Genomic DNA, 22,881 nt, shown 5'->3' with positions numbered 1-22,881 from the left:
TCTTTAAATACTTTATTACTTGCAGCTGTTTATGTGGATGTTCATGCAAATATGTGTTTCTACGAACGCGATTAAATAGATGGATTCTTCACACATATATAATTTTATTTGATATTAGAAATATTATGAACTATTAATATAATGAACTCCTCTCATTAAATATCCTCTATTTTGATATTTCGCATACTGTTTAAATATTTGTAGAATTCAACTGCATATACGTACGTACATCGTATATCTTTTAGGGATTTGAAGTAAATCTTTTGGAAGGATTGCTGAGGAACTACCTAAAATGGGTGTATAGTTAGAATGATCAGAAACGGGAGATGTTGAGGAAAGATTCACGGGATATCGGTTAATTGGAAGGTTTCGTTCTTTAAAGGGACCTTGAGTGAAGCCTTATAAGCTGTAGACACTTTCTAATGGAGAAAAATATAGATAATATCGGAAACGATTGCCTCGATGGATGTAAATATAAAATCGAATTGACAGGAAAAAAAAAATCTAGTACCTTCAAGATGTAATTGAAGAGCGATAGGAAATTTTTTTATCGAGGTACAACGATTAACGCAACACGATTATTTAATAGATAAATTTTATTTGCAATCCGATGAAGCAAGTCCAGTATCTTAACCACTTGCATAAATGATTATGCAAGTTGCAAAACTTGTATTGCTAGACATTCTTTTATAGCCGATCGTGATTAAGGTAAAAATAAAATAAAATAGGCAGTATTTAAATTGTTCACGAATAAAAATCTATACAGAAGGCACAATAATATCACATGTACTTACAACATTCGTTCAAGGGTAATGTTACGCTGTATTCTTAAAGAGTATTGGCATCTTAAATCGTCTTAAGTTACTTATTCACAAAATTATTTCTGTTTATACGAAACTAGCGGAGATTTCTATAATAGATTCTTCATTCTTTTTATATCATAAAAGAAACAAATTTGTTATAATACGATGTGGTATTAATTTACTCTTATGGTCGAAATGAATAGTATTCGGTACGCGTTACACACTAATAGCAACCGAAAACGATATATCACGTTCGTAACGCAAACAACATGGAAATTTGTATTAATTAATAGCTAATATGCAAAATATGTATTAATATCGATTATCGTAAAGTTTTGCTCTTTGATATTTCTTAATACTCTGCATATCAATGGCGATTTCTATATGTAACGTATACGAAAATATGATAATCAACCTACACATACGAATAGAACATTTAATACCTTTTCATTACATAAATATTTTCATTAAATTATTTTCATTAAATTAAATTTGAAGTTTAGAATCTGTTTTATCGATGCAGCGAGCAAGTCACAGTTGCAAACGTGACCATTATGGTAGTCCAATTAGGACAAAGACTTTGGTGAATTCGCGAACAATTATTAATTATCATTCGGTGCGAACTTCGATGTAAGATTCGTTGTCACACCCCGTATTTACAAAATGTCCTATCTACGAAACATTCTGGCACCATTATGGTTGCAAACATAATTTCTACCTTAACAACCGAGATACAGTAGATATCTTCAGCCTTTAGAAAGTCGTTCAACCCGCTGCACGCGTCAAGTTCTCTCTTCTGGCTTTGGCAAATTGCAGTATCTCCGGATTTTCGTAGATCATTTTAGCCAGAGTCTCTATCCCAGCGATTGTGTCAGTCTTGGTTCCCATGCACATGGACCACTGTGTCTCTGAAAGATCCTTGCTGCACTCAACGTCATGATAAATGTGAATCAAATCCTTGTCAGCCGCCCTAAATATCTTAATATTGGATTTCACCACTTTCTCGTAGAAATCCACGTCCTCTTTGCCCCATCCTTGGATAGACAAATTGAAACCACCCACGCTTTTGTAATCCTGTTTGTACAAGGAGACGATACCGAATCCAAACTGCCTCCAATATCCCGATATTTCGTTTATGGCGAACGTATCTTGTTTTCTGTTACCTTTGTAAACGACCTTTGGATCATACTGACTGAACACCACCGGGAAATATATTTGTCTACCTAGAAGGCTGTTTGCGCGAATTCTGTAGAGAGCCGACTCGGTAAATACGATATCGACGTCAACGAAGAACATCAAATCGTCGTCCTTCAATCTTGACACACCGAAATTCAGAGCTTTGGCTCGAGAAAATGTACCAGAGACAGGAATTATATCGATGCTGATGCTACGATACTTGTATTTTAATTGTTCTATCAAGTCTATCGTTCGATTGAACGAATCTTCTGTTTCGCGACGATACAGAATAACTAAAAGTGCCGTTTTTTCTCCGCTCGTCAAACAGACCTCTTCGTAGTTTTGTAGGAACCTTCGGAAAACCTCGTACCTTCCGGATAAAGGTAGGATGAAGTGAATAATCTTGCTCTTGACTGGATCCTCTTCCTCGAAGTTGAAATTCAGGTTTAGAAATCCACCGCGGAATATGTTTTGCAGAGATTTGTCGTTTTGCTGACTTCTTCGCGTCTCGTCGACTTCCTCACCGTTCACGGTCTCTCGTATTTCTAGGCCTGTGAGCAAAAAACCAACGCATCTTTCGAATCGTCGTTTCCTATTCGTCTCGCATTTTACTACGTCGCTTTTTACGAAACGGTGGAAAATCTGTCAGATGAGATATGAAGGATACCTGTGAAGTGTTGATGAAGGTACACGTGCCTCCTAACGGGCAACGTAACCTTTCTGCCTCTGTACTTTCGGTACACCAAAAGAAGATCCAATATAGTGTCAGCGCCGTAAGAATCCACTCGCCTGTATCCGTATAGAGTTGACCTTTCCTCGACGACTCGGCCACGCTGCCGTGAACAGGCATTTATAGAGGCCATTACTTCCCTCGTGATGTCCTCCAGACCTTCCTTTATGTCACTGTGAATTCTTCTCCTGGGATTGGAATCGCCTAAACTGTACTCGGATCTTGACAAAAAATCCCAAGGAATTACTTCGTCGCTACTTGTCGGTTTAAACGAACGAAGTCCTGCTGGAACACCTGGTTAAAACAGAAAAAAGAGGATTTTTATTAACACATTCTTATCTTGTGAGAAATTTACACCTCCGCTTGAAAATTCGAGTACATTATATTTCCTTGAAAACTAGGAAATGTTACGTATTTATTAAGAGATTATTTAGCTTGATATTTTATATAACAACGAAAGTACGAAGTATTAACATATTTTTAATTTTATTATAAAATTGATGCGACTTAAGGTCTGTAATTTACATTAAATACTTAAATTTTATTAATGACAAAAGATATCCATGAACTTTATATGAACAGATACAGCATGTTACTACTATCCCTTTCGTTTGAACAACACTGTATTATAAAATTTTGTTAATCAATTAAACGATAAATGTATTTGTTTTCAGTGAAACTGCTCCCAATTTTAATGCATTAAGTTCTCCTTACAAGAAGATCGAAAGAAATGTATTTTATTTTTATTATCAACATCGTCGATAGCTGACAGGAAATTATTTTTTCACACAGCCCGAAGAATATTTGGTCATGAAAGACTTACATAGATGCATAGAACTGATTCGTACAAGATACGATAATTATGTATACGATGGAAAAGTATGACTCTCTGGTTCCATTAGCGTATTGAAAATTTTATTAGCATGATACGAACGCGGATGTAAAGCGGGAGCAGTTGGTGAGTGCTTGCTCGCGTATTAGACGTGAATACGTCTGTAAGTGCAGAAAATGGAAATGAATAGAATCGTTGAAAATGATCGAAGTGCTGATCGTTTCGTCTGATGGGCTCAAACGAATCGTGTCGTAGCTCGTTTCTGCAACGCCACGTCTGTCCGACGATCAATTCGCACGGGCTAATCGGCCTAAATGGTTCTATTAATAACGCATATCCAGGGAAACGCGATTGTTCTTCAAATGAACGATTCGAAACCCGTAAAATATTTCCGAGCACGGAAACCTTCTTGCGACATCGAATTTATCTTAACGACGTCGCTTAACCGCCCACGTTCCTCGTGGAAATTTTACGACCTCGGAATTCCTGGGAAATATTCATTTACCTAATATTTCTGTGTCATCGGGATATTCTTTCGAGTAGCGATTAACTGGAAATAGTGGAACACCATCGGCTATTTCGAAATTCTTGAGATTTTCCACGCTAATTCCTAACTGTTTCGCCATCGTGTAAATATCCCTGTGAAGATTGAGTCTCTCCTGTTGCAAATCTTGAATCTGTAGCCCCTAAAACGGAAATAGAGAAGGTTTTGCAACTTGCAGAGGAAACTAGCAAGTAATATTACGCCAGTCGATACCAACCCTCATGTAATTGTGCAACCTGTACATGTGAGGTGGACTTTTAACAGGATGCAAAGTAATAGCACGGTGAACTTCTTTTTTCTTCAAGTTTCCGGTGAACGCCTGTGCTCCACTACTGTTGTGATATAGAATGGACTGCATCTGTAACAACGAAAGCATCGAGTATCGTTAGCTGCAATTGCCATTAAAGGGACAGAAATAAATAACAACCGTCGTCGTTTGTTTTGTTACATAGTCTATAATTTAGTATCGCGATAATTATTTTTATATTGCAAACGATATTTCAAAATTGAAATTACTATCTCTTTGATCATTTTTCTGTCGATGAAATTTATTGATTTTTAGACAATAAAGATTTGGAGATTCCTTGGTAAATATTATTGAGACGAATTTTTATAATTCGAAGTAAAAGCAGGCTTGACGTATACAATTTTTATTGATTTAATGTCTGATGATAAATATTATCAGCAACATGAAACTGCATCTTACCGAGACTGCAGAGCAAGTGTTAATCAAGCTGCGAGACTGGGTGTGGTGGTGTCTTATTACAGGATATTATTCTAGTATTACATCGCTCAAGTTAACTCGTCCATGTTCTAGTATTGTCTGTTTTCAGTGTTCCTTTGAGTAATTTGCAAATTATGTTATTGAAAATATGAATTTGCTAATCATCTTAGGATGTTTCGAAGAAGAAATGAAATTTGAGCTTCATCTGCAAATACATTTCATATGGACCAATCTGGTGATTGAAATGTCGAAAAAGATGTCATTTGTTATCTTATTACTTGATATTTAAATCGTAGTGCTGTTATTGCAAGCTTAATACGTGGAGCAATCAATCGATTGACAGTGGAAACGCGTGAAAACGTTAAAACAAATACTTCGTACTTATTGCATGTAGTATGAATAGCTATTAAGTGTTTCGACCTTACGACGAACGTCAAGACGGGAACATACAGTAGGTTAGCAGGCTACGATTTGTTCGAATCTAACGACTAACATCCTCATCTCTGTATTTTGCGTCCCGAATGAGTTATTCCATTATTTCAATCCACGTCTCCCCATAAGTCAATATTTCCAGGCATTTACATTTTCCAAGAAGAGAATGTTGGATTTAGGAGTTAAATGTGTTCCCCGATAAAAATGTCTAACATGTATATTTCTTTTTTCTTTTCTTTTTTTACCTATTCAAATTTTGTATTTAAACAAGAAGAGACAAAGAAGGGAAAATAAAGAAGGATCTATCTTTTCTCTTCTTTCTTTCATACTGGAAGTTCCTCGATCTAGCGTGACCGCTTTTCCTAACACGATATAAAACGGTAGAAAAAGAATTATTTTATCGAACCATAATTCTGTCGATGTGGTCGTCAGCAGATGCAGCGTGACATAATAATTCGCATTGCAACATCGTGCAACCATGAACGTAACCGTGCAGTTCGATTAAATTATTGCAAGGAGTGCGATAAGAGATTCAAGCGCTGCGTGCTGCAAATTGTTACTTAAGCACCTCGACCTAATGTTGAGTGTCAAGATGGAGGAGAATGACTCGATCTGGCCACTGGGTTACCAGGGTACTATTCGCTTGTACTTAACGACTAACATCCTCATCTGTACATTGTACCTTCCGAGTTAACTCAATGATAGCGTACCCTGTATATGATGCAGATGCGTAGCTTATGTATTTAAACCGATAATACGTATCGTGTGGGCCCTGTTTAGACCGTGCGAAAATTCTATTACATCCTACTAAACAACAGTTATTAAACTGCTTCTAGAAATAATCAATTATCAACGACAGAGGACATGAATTTTTTCAAGGGTTTCAAAGAAATTGCGAATTCTTGGGCAAATGACCGTTACCTCAAGCAAGATTCCATTAACGTCCAGCCTATTATCAAGGTATATCTAAGTACGTATTACGTTCTGTGGGATAGCACGTTGTTTTAATGAACCGTGAGCCTGTGTCGATCAACAAATTACACGTGATACGTACGTCCCCAGTAACTATGTTGTATCAGGAGAGAGTAGTAAACTGAACGACCGAAAATAGATTTAATAGTTATATGACCGACGATGAGATTCATAAAGTGGTCGAACGAAGCGGAGGAACATTGCATAGAAGGAGTGAACTACGAAAATAAACTTTACGACAATCATTTTGCGCGGAACTTACGCTACAATTAAGCGATAGTAGGAAAAAGAAAAAGAAAGAACGCCAACAACTTGTCGCGAGCGAGCAAAAGTTTGGAAAGAAAGAAAATTACCTCGTAACTCCAGGTACAAGGTATACCGGCGTACTTCTGCACGCACCTTCCCAATTCGACGTCTTCATGCGTAGTGTACAAATGTCTCAGACAATACTTGATGTGCGGCACGATCCTCCTTAAGGTCTCCCTGGACAGAATAACACCTGGCCCACCCATACAAAAGTTCTCGTCGTACTCCAACGATAGCAGACCGAATTCCTCGGAGTTGCCTCTGCCTGCTTGGCCAATGTACATGGCCCTCTTGGAGTTGACGGATCGTAGCAATTTCTCCAGACGATCCGTTCTCACGTAGACGTCGTCGTCAGCTCTGAGGAACCACTCGAAACGATCCCCATAATTGTTCCACATGTATTGTAGCATCATAAATGATTTCTTCTGCGGTGGATAAGTGTCGTCGACCCGTGGCAAAGGTACCAAAGGTAGGTCTGGACAATTACCTGGGACGACGGAGTTTTCGGACGAAAAGAAGACAATTTTGCCTGGAAGCTCTTTACCCCAAGTCTCGTAAACCGCTTTAGCTCTCGAGTCTAGATATTTGCCAGCAGTCATTACGCCCACGAAGACCAAGCTGGTCGACGAACTGTTTATCTGTTCATCGTCGTCCAATTTGGGAACGTTTCGTGCCGACGATCTGATCAACATTCGTGGTCCAGGCATCGAAGACGAGTAAACATTTAATCGCTGGTGATGGCTCGACGAGAGTATCTTGTAGCTTTGAATGAGAAAACCTAGGACAAGGCCCAGTATCAGGCCTAGAATGGCACTGGCCAATCCACGCCGTTTACGCATCACTGGGTGAAACGTCACCTCTTCCATTGATACTCTTCCGGGGTGCCTGGACCTCCGGCTAGGTTCATCGTCATCTTTCTAACCGTCGCGATCCTCTTCTTTAATGATTTCAATGTGCTAATTAGCGTAATTGCTGGGAATTCCTCGTACGATCCCATTGCTCCTCTTTCTCGACACTGAGCGCGAGTTCTGCTCAGACCTGTTGGACAACCGTTCATAATTCTTCTTTAGAATCTGATCCACGACGGTTTGGCATTTAAAATCCAGTGAACAAATATCGCTTTGTAATCGTCAGAAAAAACAGAAGTCGAAAGAGAAACGAAGACACCCCTTTGAATTGGCAATTCGGTTCGTTAAAAGGCATTCACTGGACTTTGGCTCACGTTTGTTTGCCATTTAAAGAACAAACTTTGCCTGTGTATTTTTCACCGCACCCGGCGAGACTACAAAAGCGTTCGTTGTTTAACTAGCCATTTATTTTTACGTTAACCTCGCGGCTGATGAGTCCACCGAAATCTATAATCTTTGTCAACGATATGGTATCTTTAAATATGACGTAATCAACTGGTCTCTCCGTTCACAGTTACCACAAGTAAACCACGACTACTTACGTTCAACATGTTCTACCACCTCGATTCCTTCCACTGCATTTCTCCGAATTCCATGGTGCAGCAGTTTTCAACGCGAATCGGTCGTTCATGTTAATCTGAAAGATACGCAAAACACTGTTGCTAGATACAGAGCAAACAATACGCGGATAAAATAAAGATTACTACGGTCAATATATTAATACGGCCAATCGAGGTCGCACACGTGCTAAATAATACTTGGACTGGAACCTTCGAGTCGGCAATTAATGACTGATCTTCTTCCATCGCGGTTACTCTTTGACACATTAAATATTTCGTAATTGTCCGGTCGTAAATTCCGATAGATTGATACGATAATTCGTATTCATTCGTCGTTCGAACGCCTATGGTCTGAGACAATTTATAGTCGACGACGGCCGATCAAGATGTCCCTTGATAATATTCATTGTAATAAACTCGATCGTAACCTTTCGATAAAGATGATCAGACATCTGTTGTACTTGAAGATTATTTCTCGAATAGGGGTCAGGAGTTTAACGATTCCGTTTTCGTACAATTTCCTGCAACGTCGTAAGAACGGTGATAAGAAAATGAACAGACCTGGCACTGTGTGAGTCCGAACAGCCGCAGGATACAGAATATAATAGCGTCTAGAAATGAGAACCTGGCGCCGTTAGAAGAAATCGTCGATCAATTAACCCGCTAGTTCAGTCACTGTTTTAGCAAATATGGAAGAATTTCCTATATCGTCAAGTTAGTCTGTGACTCGAATTCTTCACATATATTTTTTAATTTCTTTAGAAGTACCGTTAAATATTTTTTCCGCGTGTTTCAAATTACATACGTGGAGATCGTAAGCATCCTACTTAAGCGTGTCGCGATGTTCATCTCAGTAATGGATAATGCGAGAAACGACCACGTTTGTTGAGTCGTCTCCTAAATGGTTAGTGGAGATTTATTCCCTAAATCGGCGTAGACAAAGAATCGTCCCTTGAGGAAACCGGTTCCAGGCACGATCCTGCATATCTGAATGCGGGCAGTCATTGAATTTCGATGCATGACGTCCTTTTGTTCGCGCGGAGCTAACGAGAAAAAACGTATGTAGTACATTGCCGATTCGAAACTTGATTATTTGGGTCAAGATATATTTTAATTATACATTTGCGAATAAATTAATGTGCGATTATTTCGTTCTTCATAATCGTAAATAATATATTACCACCAATGATTGAATCGCCTTTCCAAAGTCCGTACGCGATAATAAAACAGAATTTTGATTCCGAATCTTTTGATCACGCTGATCAACTCCACAGATTGAAATAGAGAGAGAGAGAGAGAGAGAGAGGTAAGAAACAGAGATACTATTTCCTAAAAATCATCTTGAAATTTCTGATTATTTATGTCATCTCCTTGTAATAAGTAGAGTCATTTAAAAAAGTCCCCCGTTTTTTTAAGGCATTGAATATTAGTTCTGCACTTGGTTCATAAATTGAAAACTACACGAACAGTGGAATTAATTAGTTTGTCTTTCGACAGACTAATTCGATTGTAAGAGACGAATCTAAATGTTCACGAGATACTCATAGGATAGTGGGATTTAATCAAGAAGAAAGTACTTTCGCGTTAACTGTAAATTAATTATTCGTTAAATGAAAGGTCGCTGATGGTCATCGTCGATTGTTCCCAATGGTTATTCGCACACCCGTGTTTCCGTTCTCACAATCTTCTCGCGTTTATTCTCACCAGGAACTAAGAAGAAACAAATTCCCGTTAAAATCCGTGATTAATGTAAATTGTCTCGATTTGTACAAAAATATCCGATAGCAAGTGACACATAAATTCAATATTCGTTCGTGATATTTTAATCTTATCGCTTTCAAGGAAAGATTGTTCGGAATAATAACAGTTTGAAGATAATTTTGAAGTATCGGTGCGAAAAAATCGTTGCGATTACATTTGTTACATTTTTTTTCTACGAATCTATAATCTCACGGAGAAACGGGGAAAGGAAAATTTCTAGAAAAATTCAGCTTGATACCGTTAGAAGTTTCCGAGAAACGATACGCGAGGGTCGTGAAAGGTGTTGACAATCGTGATTACACGGTCGAATCGGTGAATCCACGAAATCCCGGTGTTCATCCCGTTAAAGGATGCGATTCGAAGTGACGTGCACGAACGAGGACGAACGAAAGGCGGGAGAACCGGTTTAAGCCGAAAGTCAGCTCCAGATCTCCTCTAGTTCCTACGGTAGAATACGACTTCTAGTTCTATATAGGGGAGATAAGGATGAACTAGCGCGGATGAGTCGCTTGGAACAAGAATCTCCACAGTCATCAATACCATAAAAGAAAATGTCAATGCACTTTCATCTCCTTTATCTTTGACGCGAAGAAAATCTAATTTGAAGTTGATGCAGCAGAATACGATTATTTTTATTAGACGATGCAGGATGAACAATTCAAAGATTACCGAATGAAAAATTGTCATGAAATTCTATTCCGTTTAACGAACGTTTGTTAAAGAACGAGGAAATCCCCATGTTAATTTTAATCGCCTCTGCATGATAGATTTGCATACATTTCTTGGTCAGTCAGAACAAAGTGGTCGGCTGAGTAAAAACACGTTGCGATCAACGATTCTCGTGACCGCCGACGTTCATGAACTTCGGGACGATGGTATTTTCGAAAGACTGACCTGACCCATCCATTAAAAGCTGTTACTGGAACGAAGCCTCCGCTAATTGTTCCCACAGACATCGAGCCGCGTTCAAGACACAGAATCACCGGAGCAACAAAGACACGTTAGACGACTAGGTTCAACGTGATCGTGACTCGAATCGAAGACAATCTGAGCCTGTCCGATCAACCGGTGGAAGTCTCCAAGAGTCATCGACTTTTCGAGTCCGAGAGCACGATAATAACGAAAGGAACGATTCTAGTTCACGGCTGAACAATCTCGTTAAACGACAACTCGATCTTCTAAACAAATATCCTTTGTCCTCCTGGCATCGTAATTTGTTAAACGCGGAAGCACTTACGTAAGTCAGCCGGCAAATGAAATTTCAAATTTCATCCGGGAATTAAAATTTCACCTTCGGTTAAATATTTCTTTTCGTCCGCCGACGAGACTTTCTCACGATCACTATTTCACCGAAAAAACTTGGATTGTTCTACACTATATCTTCTTCGACATTTCACCATTCAATTTACCAATGGTGTTCGCGTATTGCTATTAAGAGAAGTAACAAGCAAATCACTGATCATCGCTCGCGGATACATGTATCTTGTCTCCCGAGGCAACTTACTCTTCTTCGTGCTGGTCGTCTACCCGGCTGATGGGATTCACGTTGAGCGTGTACACGTGGGTCTATCTGACGCCGAAAAAAGCCATGTTACGGCCTCGCAGCATCCGCCACGGCATGACAGAAACCGTAACCCGTAAGATGACGACAGAAACGTGGAAAGGCCCACGGAATACACCGCACTGGCACCGACCGCGGTCGTGTTGCGAGCAGGATGTCGGAGCAGCGACTGAACGAGACGAGCTGGCTAGTAGCAGTCAGACAGTCGGGCAAGCAGTTGTCGGGCAACAAGCAGTCAAGCTAGAACCAGCCTGATCGGCTTGCCGGGGTATACTAAAGCTTTTCAAGCGACGAGGCAGAAACTTTTCGTTCAGATACGATGGAAATGAGTCGATACGCAGGCTTCACTCTCTGCTCCTGACCTCGGCTACTTTCGACAGCTTCCGATTCGGAGGATTCTTTTGCTTCTCCTTTTCTGACTATGACGCGTATGATCATCGATGCTAGCTGAATTCTTTAACATTTTTAGAGGCATGTGCGCGACTCTTAAAGTGGGGATGTGAAAAATTATGTAAGAACCTGTGGTAGGCATTGCTTAAACGAGTTTCCTGCAAAATATTTTTTAATACGACCAGAAACTTGCGAGATATTATGTTGCCAAAGTATTCGTGGCGAGGTTCGTGCGCGGGTTCCGTGACAAGAAGTGAACTGTAAAATTGTTTTATTTCTATATAGAACAGACATTGAATTGTTTAATCTCGTCGAGGTAGCTTCTATTTTTAATGGATGGTCGGTTGTCGATATAGACGTGATTAATTAAATTTTGGAGCAAACGGTACGGTCGAACACATACAGGGTCTAAATTTAGAACTCGTGACCCTCTAAAAGTACTCTTATCTGTAGCACGTTATACACCTTGAGACGGTGACATCTTTAGAAGAAAAATGAACAAAATTTTTCACAGGAATCGTGACAGCTAAGAGATACACTGTCAACTTGCACCTTTTTTCATATACAGCGTACTGTCTATATCGCTGTCTATAGCGTACACTATAGCAAACATATAGGAATAACTTTATCAAAGATAAAGTAGTCTTATCGTTCTTGGTATCGTCAGAGTGATTCTAAATACGAAATTAAAACCGATTGCTCGTGTATCTATTGTCATGTAAATACGATACATTCTGTACCACGCGCCTTCGATTGTCGGCAAACGGGACGTTTGTTTACTCTCGATGAGCGCCAAGAGAGGACATGTGTATATGAGTATATCTGGTTAACGTATTGTGTAACTAGATGCGTAAAATAAATTATGTATGTAGCCAACGCCTACGCGGTCGTCGCGTGCTAGAAAGTAGCACACAACGAACAGTACTAAGCGCCGACTAGTAAGAACAGTCGAAGCTGACACACTATAGCATCGTGTCCGTAAAGCAGGAACTTCCGTCGAAATAGAAGCGAATTGAACTACCTTTACGCTTCGTGAATTTTATATTATCTTCCATTCGCCATGCTCGAGCTTTGCTCGAGCGGAACGATCGGATTAAGACGCAAACCGTAGACGTAGGTGTACTATGAGAATTTCAAAAAGATCGACTAGCGACACGCGATTATTTACAGCGACATTTGGTTATCCATATCTTGATATGGTATTTTAATATGTACTTCTATTCGTTTAATTTTGATAGCTGCTTATTTCACGATCGTTGATCAAGGCGAACTATGAAGCGATTGGATAACGCTAGTTCTATGATGATTCAAATGATTACAGTGAAGTCTAGACCGGATGAATCAGTCGAAAGAGGAAAGTTTGCTCGTGACGAGACGGGTTAAATAATTTTATTTTTAGCCGCTTCGTGGATATCCTCCGGGCCGGAAAGCAGTGGAGAAAGAGGAACCAATCCCTCGAATTCTACACATGTGATAACCTCTAGTTTAGGCCATCTTCGTTATGGTTTTTGGTCGACGAATATGCTTTATTGCGTTTGGAGAAATGCGTGATCTTTAACGACGTGTAGGATGGAAAAGAGGGTGAAAACGTATCTAGGCACACATTTGAAAAAGTAACAGTATCGGCATAAGTCTTTAACTGTTCATGTCTCGGATGTTTAGAATCTGTTACTTCTATCCTCTAGTGAAATTTATTTGATCAGCTCCTTTCGAATGAACACGTGTTCTTTTTTCGTAGTGACGTAACACTAAATACTTAAACAAAAATTCAAAGTTGAGATATACATTTTTAAAAATATCCAGAGGCTAACGATTGCTTTGATGATCGTTCGGTTCTGCTTGTTTTACATTATCGCAGTTTATCAGATAAGAGATTCGACATGATGCAATGCAAATAATTCGTCCGGGAAAAAAGGAAAAAATGCATAAAATTATTTTTGCATTGCATCATATGTAGGTGTGATTTATATATTTAATTTGTTGTTTCTGGTATGCATCTCGAACATGATGTTTGACTTTAAATTCAAGCAAAATGTGTTTAATTAGATCTCACGTACTAACGCAGGAGATTACACAGATTTTAATAAAACCATCGTTCTGCCTGAGTTCTTCATGAAATTAATATTGGTATAGACACTAATGCGTTGCACAATGCACGGTTTCTTATACATTATGCAATAACTAGAAGATTGCATTTTATGTAGGAAGGAAATTAGTATATTTTATCTGATAAAACTGTGAATTTCCGATAGATATACGATAGTTTGTGATGTAGATACATTTTTTTCATGCGGGCGGGCACGTTCTCACGATTAAAGAAAGAGGGTTCAATTTTCTCTGTATACGAAGCGTATCTTCAATGCGCTGATAAATTGCAGCCGATTTAAAATTTCCCGCCAGTTGGAGGACAAAATGGCGGGAGCTATGTGACGACAGATCGTTGAACCCAGAAGCACTACTGCATTCAACTGGTATATTTATTCCGACATATTTCTTATTTATCTAATACCAATATAAAAAAAAATTTTATTGATCATTCCATTAATTGTTTACTTGCATATTGAATTCATTGAACTTGTATAATATTTTCTTCAGGATTGTAATAACCAAATCCTTGCAATGAGACTTTAATCGGTACAAACTTGCAACTATAATTTATTTCCTTAATAAGAGAAATATCCATTAATTTTCATAAATGCGTGTCATTTATTTAGGAAAAAGATACTGTTAGTCAAAACGTGAATTATTTAACGAACATAAAATGTAGCTGTAAGACTTGTATTATAGAGGGAGTATTGCTCCACTGCGCACACCCCTGAGGCGCCAATGAATACGATTGCTGATTTGACTAGTTCATTAACGGAAGTGACGCGAGTCGCTTCGTTACGTTTACATTCTGTTCTCGACGTCGCGTTCATCGTAGGGAGCCATTAGCCTCGTCCGCGTTAAGCATCGTGCCATATTCCCATTCGCGCCCTAATATTAACAACATTCTCGTAGTTTTAAGTGAAATATTATGAGAGTGAAAACCGAAATGGACGACGACGAAAAGGGGTAAGTTTGAATTGTGTATTAGCAGCCGTTTGAAGCTATTTTTTATGCGAGAATTTTCGATCGACGCGTTCACGGGCTGTCGGGTTTATTGCGTGGGATCTCCATTTGCGTATTGCAGTTACTTCGTATTTCATATTTCCTTACAATCTTTTCTTGATCTCGAGCTCAATTTCTTATCCGCACAACGTAAAACGTCATTAGCTTTTGCTACTTGTATATGATTTCCACGATACGCGAGGCCAACCTTTTTCCCCATAGCAATAAGCGACTGGGATATGTAGCATTTCGTGAGAGAGGAATAATTCGCCGATGCCGGTCTTGTCTAGTGTTCTTCTCGTGCACGACCCGGCATTCTTAGTCATTTAGATAGTGCCGTTTTGGAGATATCGTTGATCATGAGTATGATAGCTAAGGGATATCGTATATTTTCTATATATTATTTCGGTGTGAAAGTATGCTACTGCATCGTCGCTCATTACATCCTTTAGCTCTAGATTCTCTATTTTTATGCTCTATATCCTGAAAGATCGAAGTATTTCAATACTCCCTCGCTACATGACTTTCTTCGTGCATGCTTCACTAATTACGATTATTGTTAGATACGTGCTAATCCGTGTATTATATACCGATTTTTCCGAGAATTTTTATTATTGAGAAAAATTGTATCGTGGGATACGTTAATGTTATGAATTATTATCGGAATGAATAAGTTATTGACAAATGGTTTTGTAATACATATTATGTACTTTTATATATATATTATAATATATATATTATTATTTATATATATATAAATATAAAATATGAAATGAATATGTATGAAATGCAGATATCATTTTTTGTTTTTCATTATTTATTATATTAAATAACCTAGATATATTTCGTACAATATCTCCCTCGAAATTTTTTTCGTTATATAACCTGTTATAAAAATTGTATTCCAGTAGTTATTTTATTCGAAATATTTGTTTATTCTTGTTAATTGTAATTTGTCTTGAAAACACTTTTTTTAGATTGTATTAATTATATGGTTATATTAATAACTCTTTTTTAATTTTTTGCTACAGAAAGCTGTTTGTTGGTGGTTTGTCGTGGGAGACAACGCAGGAAAACCTGCAACGTTACTTTGGCCGTTATGGCGAAGTAATTGATTGTGTTGTTATGAAAAACAGTGAATCTGGACGCAGTCGTGGTTTTGGATTTGTAACATTTAGTGATCCAGCTAATGTTCCATTAGTTCTTCAGAATGGACCGCATCAACTTGATGGGCGCACAGTTAGTATTAGTTTATTTAATAAAATAAAAATAATATAAATGTTTCTAGAGTTGATATAATTTAATATAACAAATTTATTTATGCCTATTGTTTATGTGTCTATTACAGATTGACCCAAAGCCTTGTAATCCACGCACTCAGCAAAAGCCGAAACGCAGTGGAGGCTTTCCAAAAGTTTTCCTTGGTGGCTTACCAAGTAACGTGACTGAAACAGATTTGAGGTCATTCTTTACCCGTTTTGGTAAAGTTATGGAGGTTGTCATAATGTATGATCAAGAAAAGAAGAAGTCAAGAGGTGAGTACGATGTGATAATTATATGTATATATCTAAATTGGCATTGTTTGAAATGGTTTCCATTTATTACATTAATGATATCCAAGATATCACTTTATCCAATGATGTTTTGCATTTATAAGAGTATTTCCTTTTTTAATATAATGGGAACCATGGTCAACAATGTGCTTTATAAATATTTGGATATCATCATCTTGTTTATTATGTGTCCGAAAGTACAGTCAGAATTCTTGAAATAAGTTTTTTTCACTAACATATTTTTGATGTAATTTGATATACACATTATAGTAACATAACAAAATAAATATGTGCATATGAGTATATTTTATAAGGAATCAAAAATTCTGACTTGAATGCAGCACACCCATTACTTAAAGTACAACATTAAAATTTTATCTAGTTTTAACATATAAAAAGACGAAAGAAAATAAGCGTAAACTTTAAAGATAATAATTAATTAATATAAATTTGAGTAATATGATTTTGTGCCTAAAGTCAGTTAATAATTTGTGGTCATTAAACTTCCTCTGCTTGATTACCCTTTTTTAAAGACCCTGCTCTTGCTTCCTTTAATAATTATGATTAATACATCCTGACTCACAGTCTTCTTAATTAATATTATTTGTTTTCAATACATATTTATAAAATATTTTAAGTACTTATATATAAAACTCAATGCATTATGCATAGTTATTTACATAGTATTCTTATCCTACTTTGCTACTCTTAATAATTCGCCTTGTCTTACCTTAAAAAACGTTAAGATACTTTATGTTATATTAAATTACATTAAATATATATTGTGATTTTGGCTAAGTTCTATTAAGGATAGCTTAAGACTATCAGATTATTAAGTACATAAGCTAAAATGTACATAACTTACGTCAAGTTAAGCTACTAGTAAGATACGCTGTAATTTGATTTTTTATTACTATTACCCACTTGTTCTTCATTAAATAATAAATGAGTTAGTTATATTTATTCTTAATATCATATGTGTATAAAAAATTACGTATAGCTTACAGTTTATAACAATTATATATTTACATAAAGTAGAATATTATTTATTTCAGTAGTCTTTTTACTTGAAAATTTTTTATCTTAATACTGATATCTTTATATTTTAATATGTATTAACTGTTCAATACTCAGATATAGGTATATTACTTCTTTATTCTTTATATATTCATTTTTGGTGGCTGCATTCAAGAAGTTAATAAATTTAGCGAGGACAACAAATAAACCTTTTTTTATGCATAATATCTTTCTAACAAGATATATTTCTTTACAATTGAGATGATATGCGTTTATTTAACTAGATTAGCAGATAATCTTATGTGGTGACAGCTTATTCTGTAAGCAAAATTTTTTCCTAATAATGAAAAAGAAAATTAGCATCGTTATAATCATTCAAAATATGTGAATATTTTTTGTAGCATTAAATAGGAATCTAAGAAGCTTCTTTAAATCAGCCATCATAAATTTACTAGATTAAGTATTTTAAGTTTATGACTATTCAAAATAAATACTATATGAACTTGTTCTGTACAATAAATATTTACAAAATTTTGAAAGATGCATGTTCCAATTGATACCAAAAAATTACGTGTAAAATACTATAAAAATATGTTTTTCCAAATCATACTCGTAATCATTATCATTAATATCATAAAGGATAATTGATGTAACGATCAATTTGTACAAATAAAATATGCAGAAAAGAATAAAATGTAATGCTAATGGTATGATGACAAAAATTCAGAAGGTTGGGATTATATATAAAGGAAATGTATTTGTTGTATAAATGTATGGGGCACCTTTTGATATACTCTCACGTTTGGGCGATAGGATTTGGCTTTCTCAGTTTTGAGGATGAAGACGCAGTGGACCGATGCGTAGCGGAGCATTTCGTCAACTTAAATGGAAAACAGGTATAGCATACCTACACACTAGTATATATTATATATCATTAGATTATTGTAATGTAAAATAATAATAAGTATGAATGTATGTGTGAACGGTAATTTACTGTTATGTACCGCATAGTTTTACATAATCATGTTAGTTATAGTACTTATTTTATTTTACACAATTTTCTCATACTATGTTACTCTTAACTATTGTATGTTTAGTCCTTAATATATAAGTATCAATTTCAAAGAGTGAAAGGTCTAGAATATCGTATATATATGCGTTATATGGCAAGTCAAAAATTAGAATATACTTTAGAATCGATGTAAGACTCGGCGAGTTCCAAAGGTTTAATCATATTCTCACAAAAGAGTAAGAAAAATAAAAATTAAGATATAAATAGGATTATTTATATTCAATCGAGGTTGAAATCCTATTTATCTCAAATTAATTTCAATCATAGAGGATGGATAATAAGAGTGTTGTGTTTCATACATATCGTCCTGATTTTTTGATTACAGGTTGAAATCAAACGTGCAGAACCACGAGATTCTTCTAGCAAAATGAATGATAGCCATCAAGGTCAATGGGGACCACCTCAACAAGGTGGGCCTCCAATGGGTATGGCTGGGAATATGGGACCTATGGGCGGTCCAAATGGTCAGATGGGTGGACCTATGATGGGGGGTCCAATGGGCCCACCAGGAAACATGATGCAGCAGTATCAAGGTTGGGGTACCAGTCCTCAGACTGGAGGATATGCTGCTGGATACACTACTCAATATAATTCGCAAGGTTGGGGTGCACCTCCTGGTCCTCCACAACAACAACAAATACCGCCGCCTCCCCACCATCAGTGGGGGAATAGTTACAATGTCCAGCCTGCGGCGGCTACTCAAGGATATGGAAGCTATGGTAAGTTCTACTAAATTGACTATTCAATTTGTTCTTAAAAATAACAAAATATTTGATAAGTTTGGTTATAAGTACATTAAAAATGTACCAATATGATTTCATTTCTCGTCACGTTCTGTATAATTGTTTTGAAACAGTTTTAATTGTAATTCATTATAAATGATAATTGGAAAGTTTTTTCTTAAAATTCAGTTCGTAATTTAAAAACCATCTGATAATTTTATTTATATATTTTTCGGAAGGATAGTATACTATAAGGTCATAGTTATAAAGGTTAACAGTAACTTTGATCCTATCCTTACCCCTTCCATCCTTTTTGGAGATGTTAGGAAAAAATAAAGATGAGAAAGCAAATATTTTTAATACACAATTAATTATCATTTCTTTGATACTCTTTGGAGGTTATTATGGAAAGAGAATACAATAGGACATCATAAATATTAAGTGTATATCGAAATTATGTCAATTCAGACTCATTTCTTACTTATTCTTTAACATACTTTTTAATATCATATGTTTATCAGTGTTGCTACAAATTTCCGTTTGACCATATCGTGAGACCAGTAATTACATTTTATTTTTGCAGAGTAATTTGGAATTAAAACATACAATGTTTTCTTCGTCGAGTCTGAATCAATACATTTTCTCGATAATGAACACTTCCGAGATATTGAACCTCATGATGTGTTATCTACTATGTCTGTGCTTGCATTTCTTATAAAATAATTCAGATCTGGAGAAACCAAAGTTTACGATAGTCAAGCAAAAGAGATGAAACATTTACTATGCTTATACATTTTAAATACATTCTTATCGCAGAATTATCTACCGAGGAAATCAAGCATGGACATTTTTAGGTCAGGTAACATTGAATGTTAAGGACACTAAAAGACATTCCATATATAAAACCGAACATTTGAGTGCCAAGACCAGTTAAGAACAGCGAATACAACCTGTCTCTAAATTACATACTTTCTTATTTGTTACAATAAAATAATTTACCTGCTTTTGCGCAACAAGATTTGTAAGCAGGACTCTTATCCTTTTCAACTCTTACTATACCAAGAACAATTGCAAAACTTCTCGATTGATGGTTGATACGGAGTGTTCATTACTCTTCCAAGTAATAGTAACCCTTTCAATAATAAACCAAGTACATTTGGTGCTCAGTTTTTTTAGTAATAATCTTCGAATATTTTTAAAAACCGTTAATGGTGGTAATATTAATTTGGTAAGGATTTAAACGTCGTCTATTAGTACATTTATTAGTACTTGGCACTAAAGTGATCGATGAAATTAATAAGAAAACGCTTTAGAGAGAACGGTGGTCGGTGACGTGTTTTGTGTGATTGATAATCGCAGGTGGGCCGGCGGCCGCCGCTTCAGGGGGCTATGGGCCCACGGCGGGTACTGGCGGGGCTGCGGGGGGCGGGCCCGGGGGTTCTTGGAACTCCTGGAACATGGCACAAAACGGTCCTCCTCCTGGGACCCAGCCACCACCTCAGCCCCCTCAGCCTAACTCCTCGCAGCCCAACTCCAACTCGAACCCCTCTGGCCCGCAGGGTGAGTCTTCAAGCTCAGTCAAACAAACTCTGTCCTCTTACCACCCTTTCGCATACAGCTCCATTTTCACATAGTCGAGCCTGGCTATAAGTTATCTATTATTTCGTATTTCTTTTATCCTTCATTGTCTTTCTCTGTGTCCCTGTCTGCCTTTCTTACTATTTCAACTAAAAACACATTATTTTTCTTTTTTTAATAAATAGCTCATTAGAAAATCTTTATTATTATTCATATCCGGGTGTGTTTGTATCCAGAATGATGTTCTAATAACGAATAAGCACGCGGCGAAGAGAGATACCGCATGATTGTAATTTAGCGTGATATCGAGAGAGATATCACGTTTCGCTTATTAACAGCATTTTTTTTACTGCGAAAATTTATTCTATAGTTAAGTGTCCCCTTGGATCATCCAAGAATGTAACACCCGTTTTGTTATAATGTCTTTTGTCTGTTAACGTACAATTCATTAATTGTAAATTGGCTTTCGGAGTTCGACAAGAGATGAGCTTTTCATGCATTGGGGTTGGAGGAACGAGAAACCGAAGAATTTAATTATGTTGTAAAACGAAAGTGAAGAAGTTTATTTTTATTGAATAAAATTTTTCTCCTATTTGTAAGATCCTCTACAGATCCCCGATTCCCATGTAATTGCACATTTCGTTAGTTTGCCTAATTATCCGGAAATTCTAGTATCAGCGCTTGTTTCCCTTTTTTGCGTCCAGAATTGTTCGAGAGCATGTACTTTCGTTTGTACAAACTATAAATATGCGTAGTTTTTATACAGATCGACTTAGGATTACGAAAATTGTAAATCGTTATTTTATATATGTCTATTTTATTAGTGTGTATACTTAAAGGTAGAGAGAGCTATGCTTAGAATATTTGTTATGCTTATAATCGTTAGACAAGGTCCGCTGGACAATCGTAGTAATGTAATCATCGGCATCTCGCACTTACTCATTCGCTACATCACTCTTAATTGTGTATTTTTATTTCCCAAATGGGTTATTCTTTGTCCTATGTAATTCAATACAAGTATTTTCTTTCTATTTTCATTGGTTGTTTTTTAATACCTCCCACGACTAGTAATTGGTCAGTGCTCTTTTAGTATTGGTATTTTTAGAGTAGATTAGGTATCTGGAAATAATTTTTTAAGTGTATTCACGTTGTTTTTTCTGAGCTATTGTAAATGTCATTGTAAAAAGGAATATAAAAATGTGGAATTTTATAAAAAAAAATATCTTGCTGTAATGTAGTATAGTGCAATCCTATTCTCGCTCCTTCCAGTTCCTCTAGAGTCTAGTAGAATTTGTGTCGAATTTGTCTTCGATTTTATTTCCTATTAAAATTTACATTGCATAGAATTTCTAGAATTTTATAACATAATAACAATTTACGTTTCCGATAGTAATAGACATCGATTCGTTTTTTAATCTGTCGAGATCAGTACAATTCTCTGCTTGTTTTGCATAATCAGTCTTTTACAAAGTCAACACGTCCAAATGCATTTACATTTATTCATAATTGTCCACGATGCTTTTTAATTGCACGTATTTATGTCTATTCTCTACACGTACTGATCTTAATTTATTTAATACAATAATAATCCCTTTATGTTAAATTTGCTTTTTTATTTAAAATTGTTCATAAAAGAAAGCGAAATGAAATGAGAGAGATATATTTTCGATACTTTCATCCGATCGTTTGTAATTCACGAACACTCTCATAATAAATTCTCTGTCGTAAAGTAATCGAATTATGTATCGGTGCCTCGGTTATTCCATGGGAAGTATCCAAAATGTATCTTTGTCGTGGGGAAAACTGTCTCACAGCTTATGAATAAACGAAACGAGGTAAGTGGGGAAGTTGGATAATACGGTGAAAATCAATGTTCCAGGTGACATGTATTCGCGACAGACCACCGGTTCAGGTGCACCTGGGTCCAGTAGCAGTTCAGCTAAAACTCCGGATTATACTGGGTACTCTGCATATGGTAATTACGCTGACACTAGTTATCCTCAGCGTTCGTACCAAGGAGGAGAAAGCAACCAAGGTGGGTATGCCGCCAGCGCTCCTAAACCCCAGCAAGGCTTTGATTTCAAAGAGTGGCCCACCTCATGACCATTTTAATTGATCCGTGATGGAGAGATGCGCTGAATGGCTTGGCC

At 36.7% G+C, this 22,881-nt stretch overlaps 2 protein-coding genes across 7 annotated transcripts in view; one reads left to right on the top strand and one right to left on the bottom strand.

Moving 5' to 3' along the window:
• Positions 1–578: 578 nt before the first annotated feature.
• Positions 579–11,589, bottom strand: Chsy (Chondroitin sulfate synthase). Of its 2 annotated transcripts, none has more exons than XM_033326959.2 (7): positions 11,253–11,589; positions 7,970–8,064; positions 6,567–7,557; positions 4,303–4,443; positions 4,047–4,227; positions 2,647–3,003; positions 579–2,530 (listed from the first exon to the last, which is right to left on the bottom strand). In XM_033326959.2, exons 3-7 carry the CDS (start codon positions 7,383–7,385, stop codon positions 1,569–1,571), a joined length of 2,460 nt encoding a protein of 819 aa, XP_033182850.1. In that variant the 5' UTR covers positions 7,386–7,557; positions 7,970–8,064; positions 11,253–11,589; the 3' UTR covers positions 579–1,568. The 2 variants fall into 2 exon arrangements, with proteins under 2 accessions (XP_033182850.1, XP_033182851.1); XM_033326960.2 differs by lacking the exon at positions 11,253–11,589 and adding an exon at positions 10,643–11,235.
• Positions 11,590–14,590: 3,001 nt separating this feature from the next.
• Positions 14,591–22,881, top strand: part of Hrb27C (Heterogeneous nuclear ribonucleoprotein at 27C) — a 30,684-nt gene continuing 22,393 nt past the window's right edge. For 4 of the 5 annotated variants that reach the window (XM_033327004.2, XM_033327000.2, XM_033327002.2 and 1 more), the window contains exons 1-7: positions 14,591–14,753; positions 15,821–16,028; positions 16,138–16,324; positions 18,173–18,255; positions 18,757–19,150; positions 20,513–20,713; positions 22,611–22,766. In XM_033327004.2, the coding sequence (XP_033182895.1) occupies positions 14,716–14,753; positions 15,821–16,028; positions 16,138–16,324; positions 18,173–18,255; positions 18,757–19,150; positions 20,513–20,713; positions 22,611–22,766 (1,267 nt within the window). In that variant the 5' untranslated portion in view covers positions 14,591–14,715. The remainder of the gene's footprint in view (positions 14,754–15,820; positions 16,029–16,137; positions 16,325–18,172; positions 18,256–18,756; positions 19,151–20,512; positions 20,714–22,610; positions 22,767–22,881) is intronic. The other variant, XM_076622809.1, reaches the window with a different exon arrangement.

Source organism: Bombus vancouverensis, chromosome 11 (assembly GCF_051014615.1).
Source record: "Bombus vancouverensis nearcticus chromosome 11, iyBomVanc1_principal, whole genome shotgun sequence".
NCBI classification, from domain to species: domain Eukaryota; kingdom Metazoa; phylum Arthropoda; class Insecta; order Hymenoptera; family Apidae; genus Bombus; species Bombus vancouverensis.
Note: the sequence above shows the minus strand (reverse complement) of the source record. Positions and strands in the feature narration are given on the sequence as shown.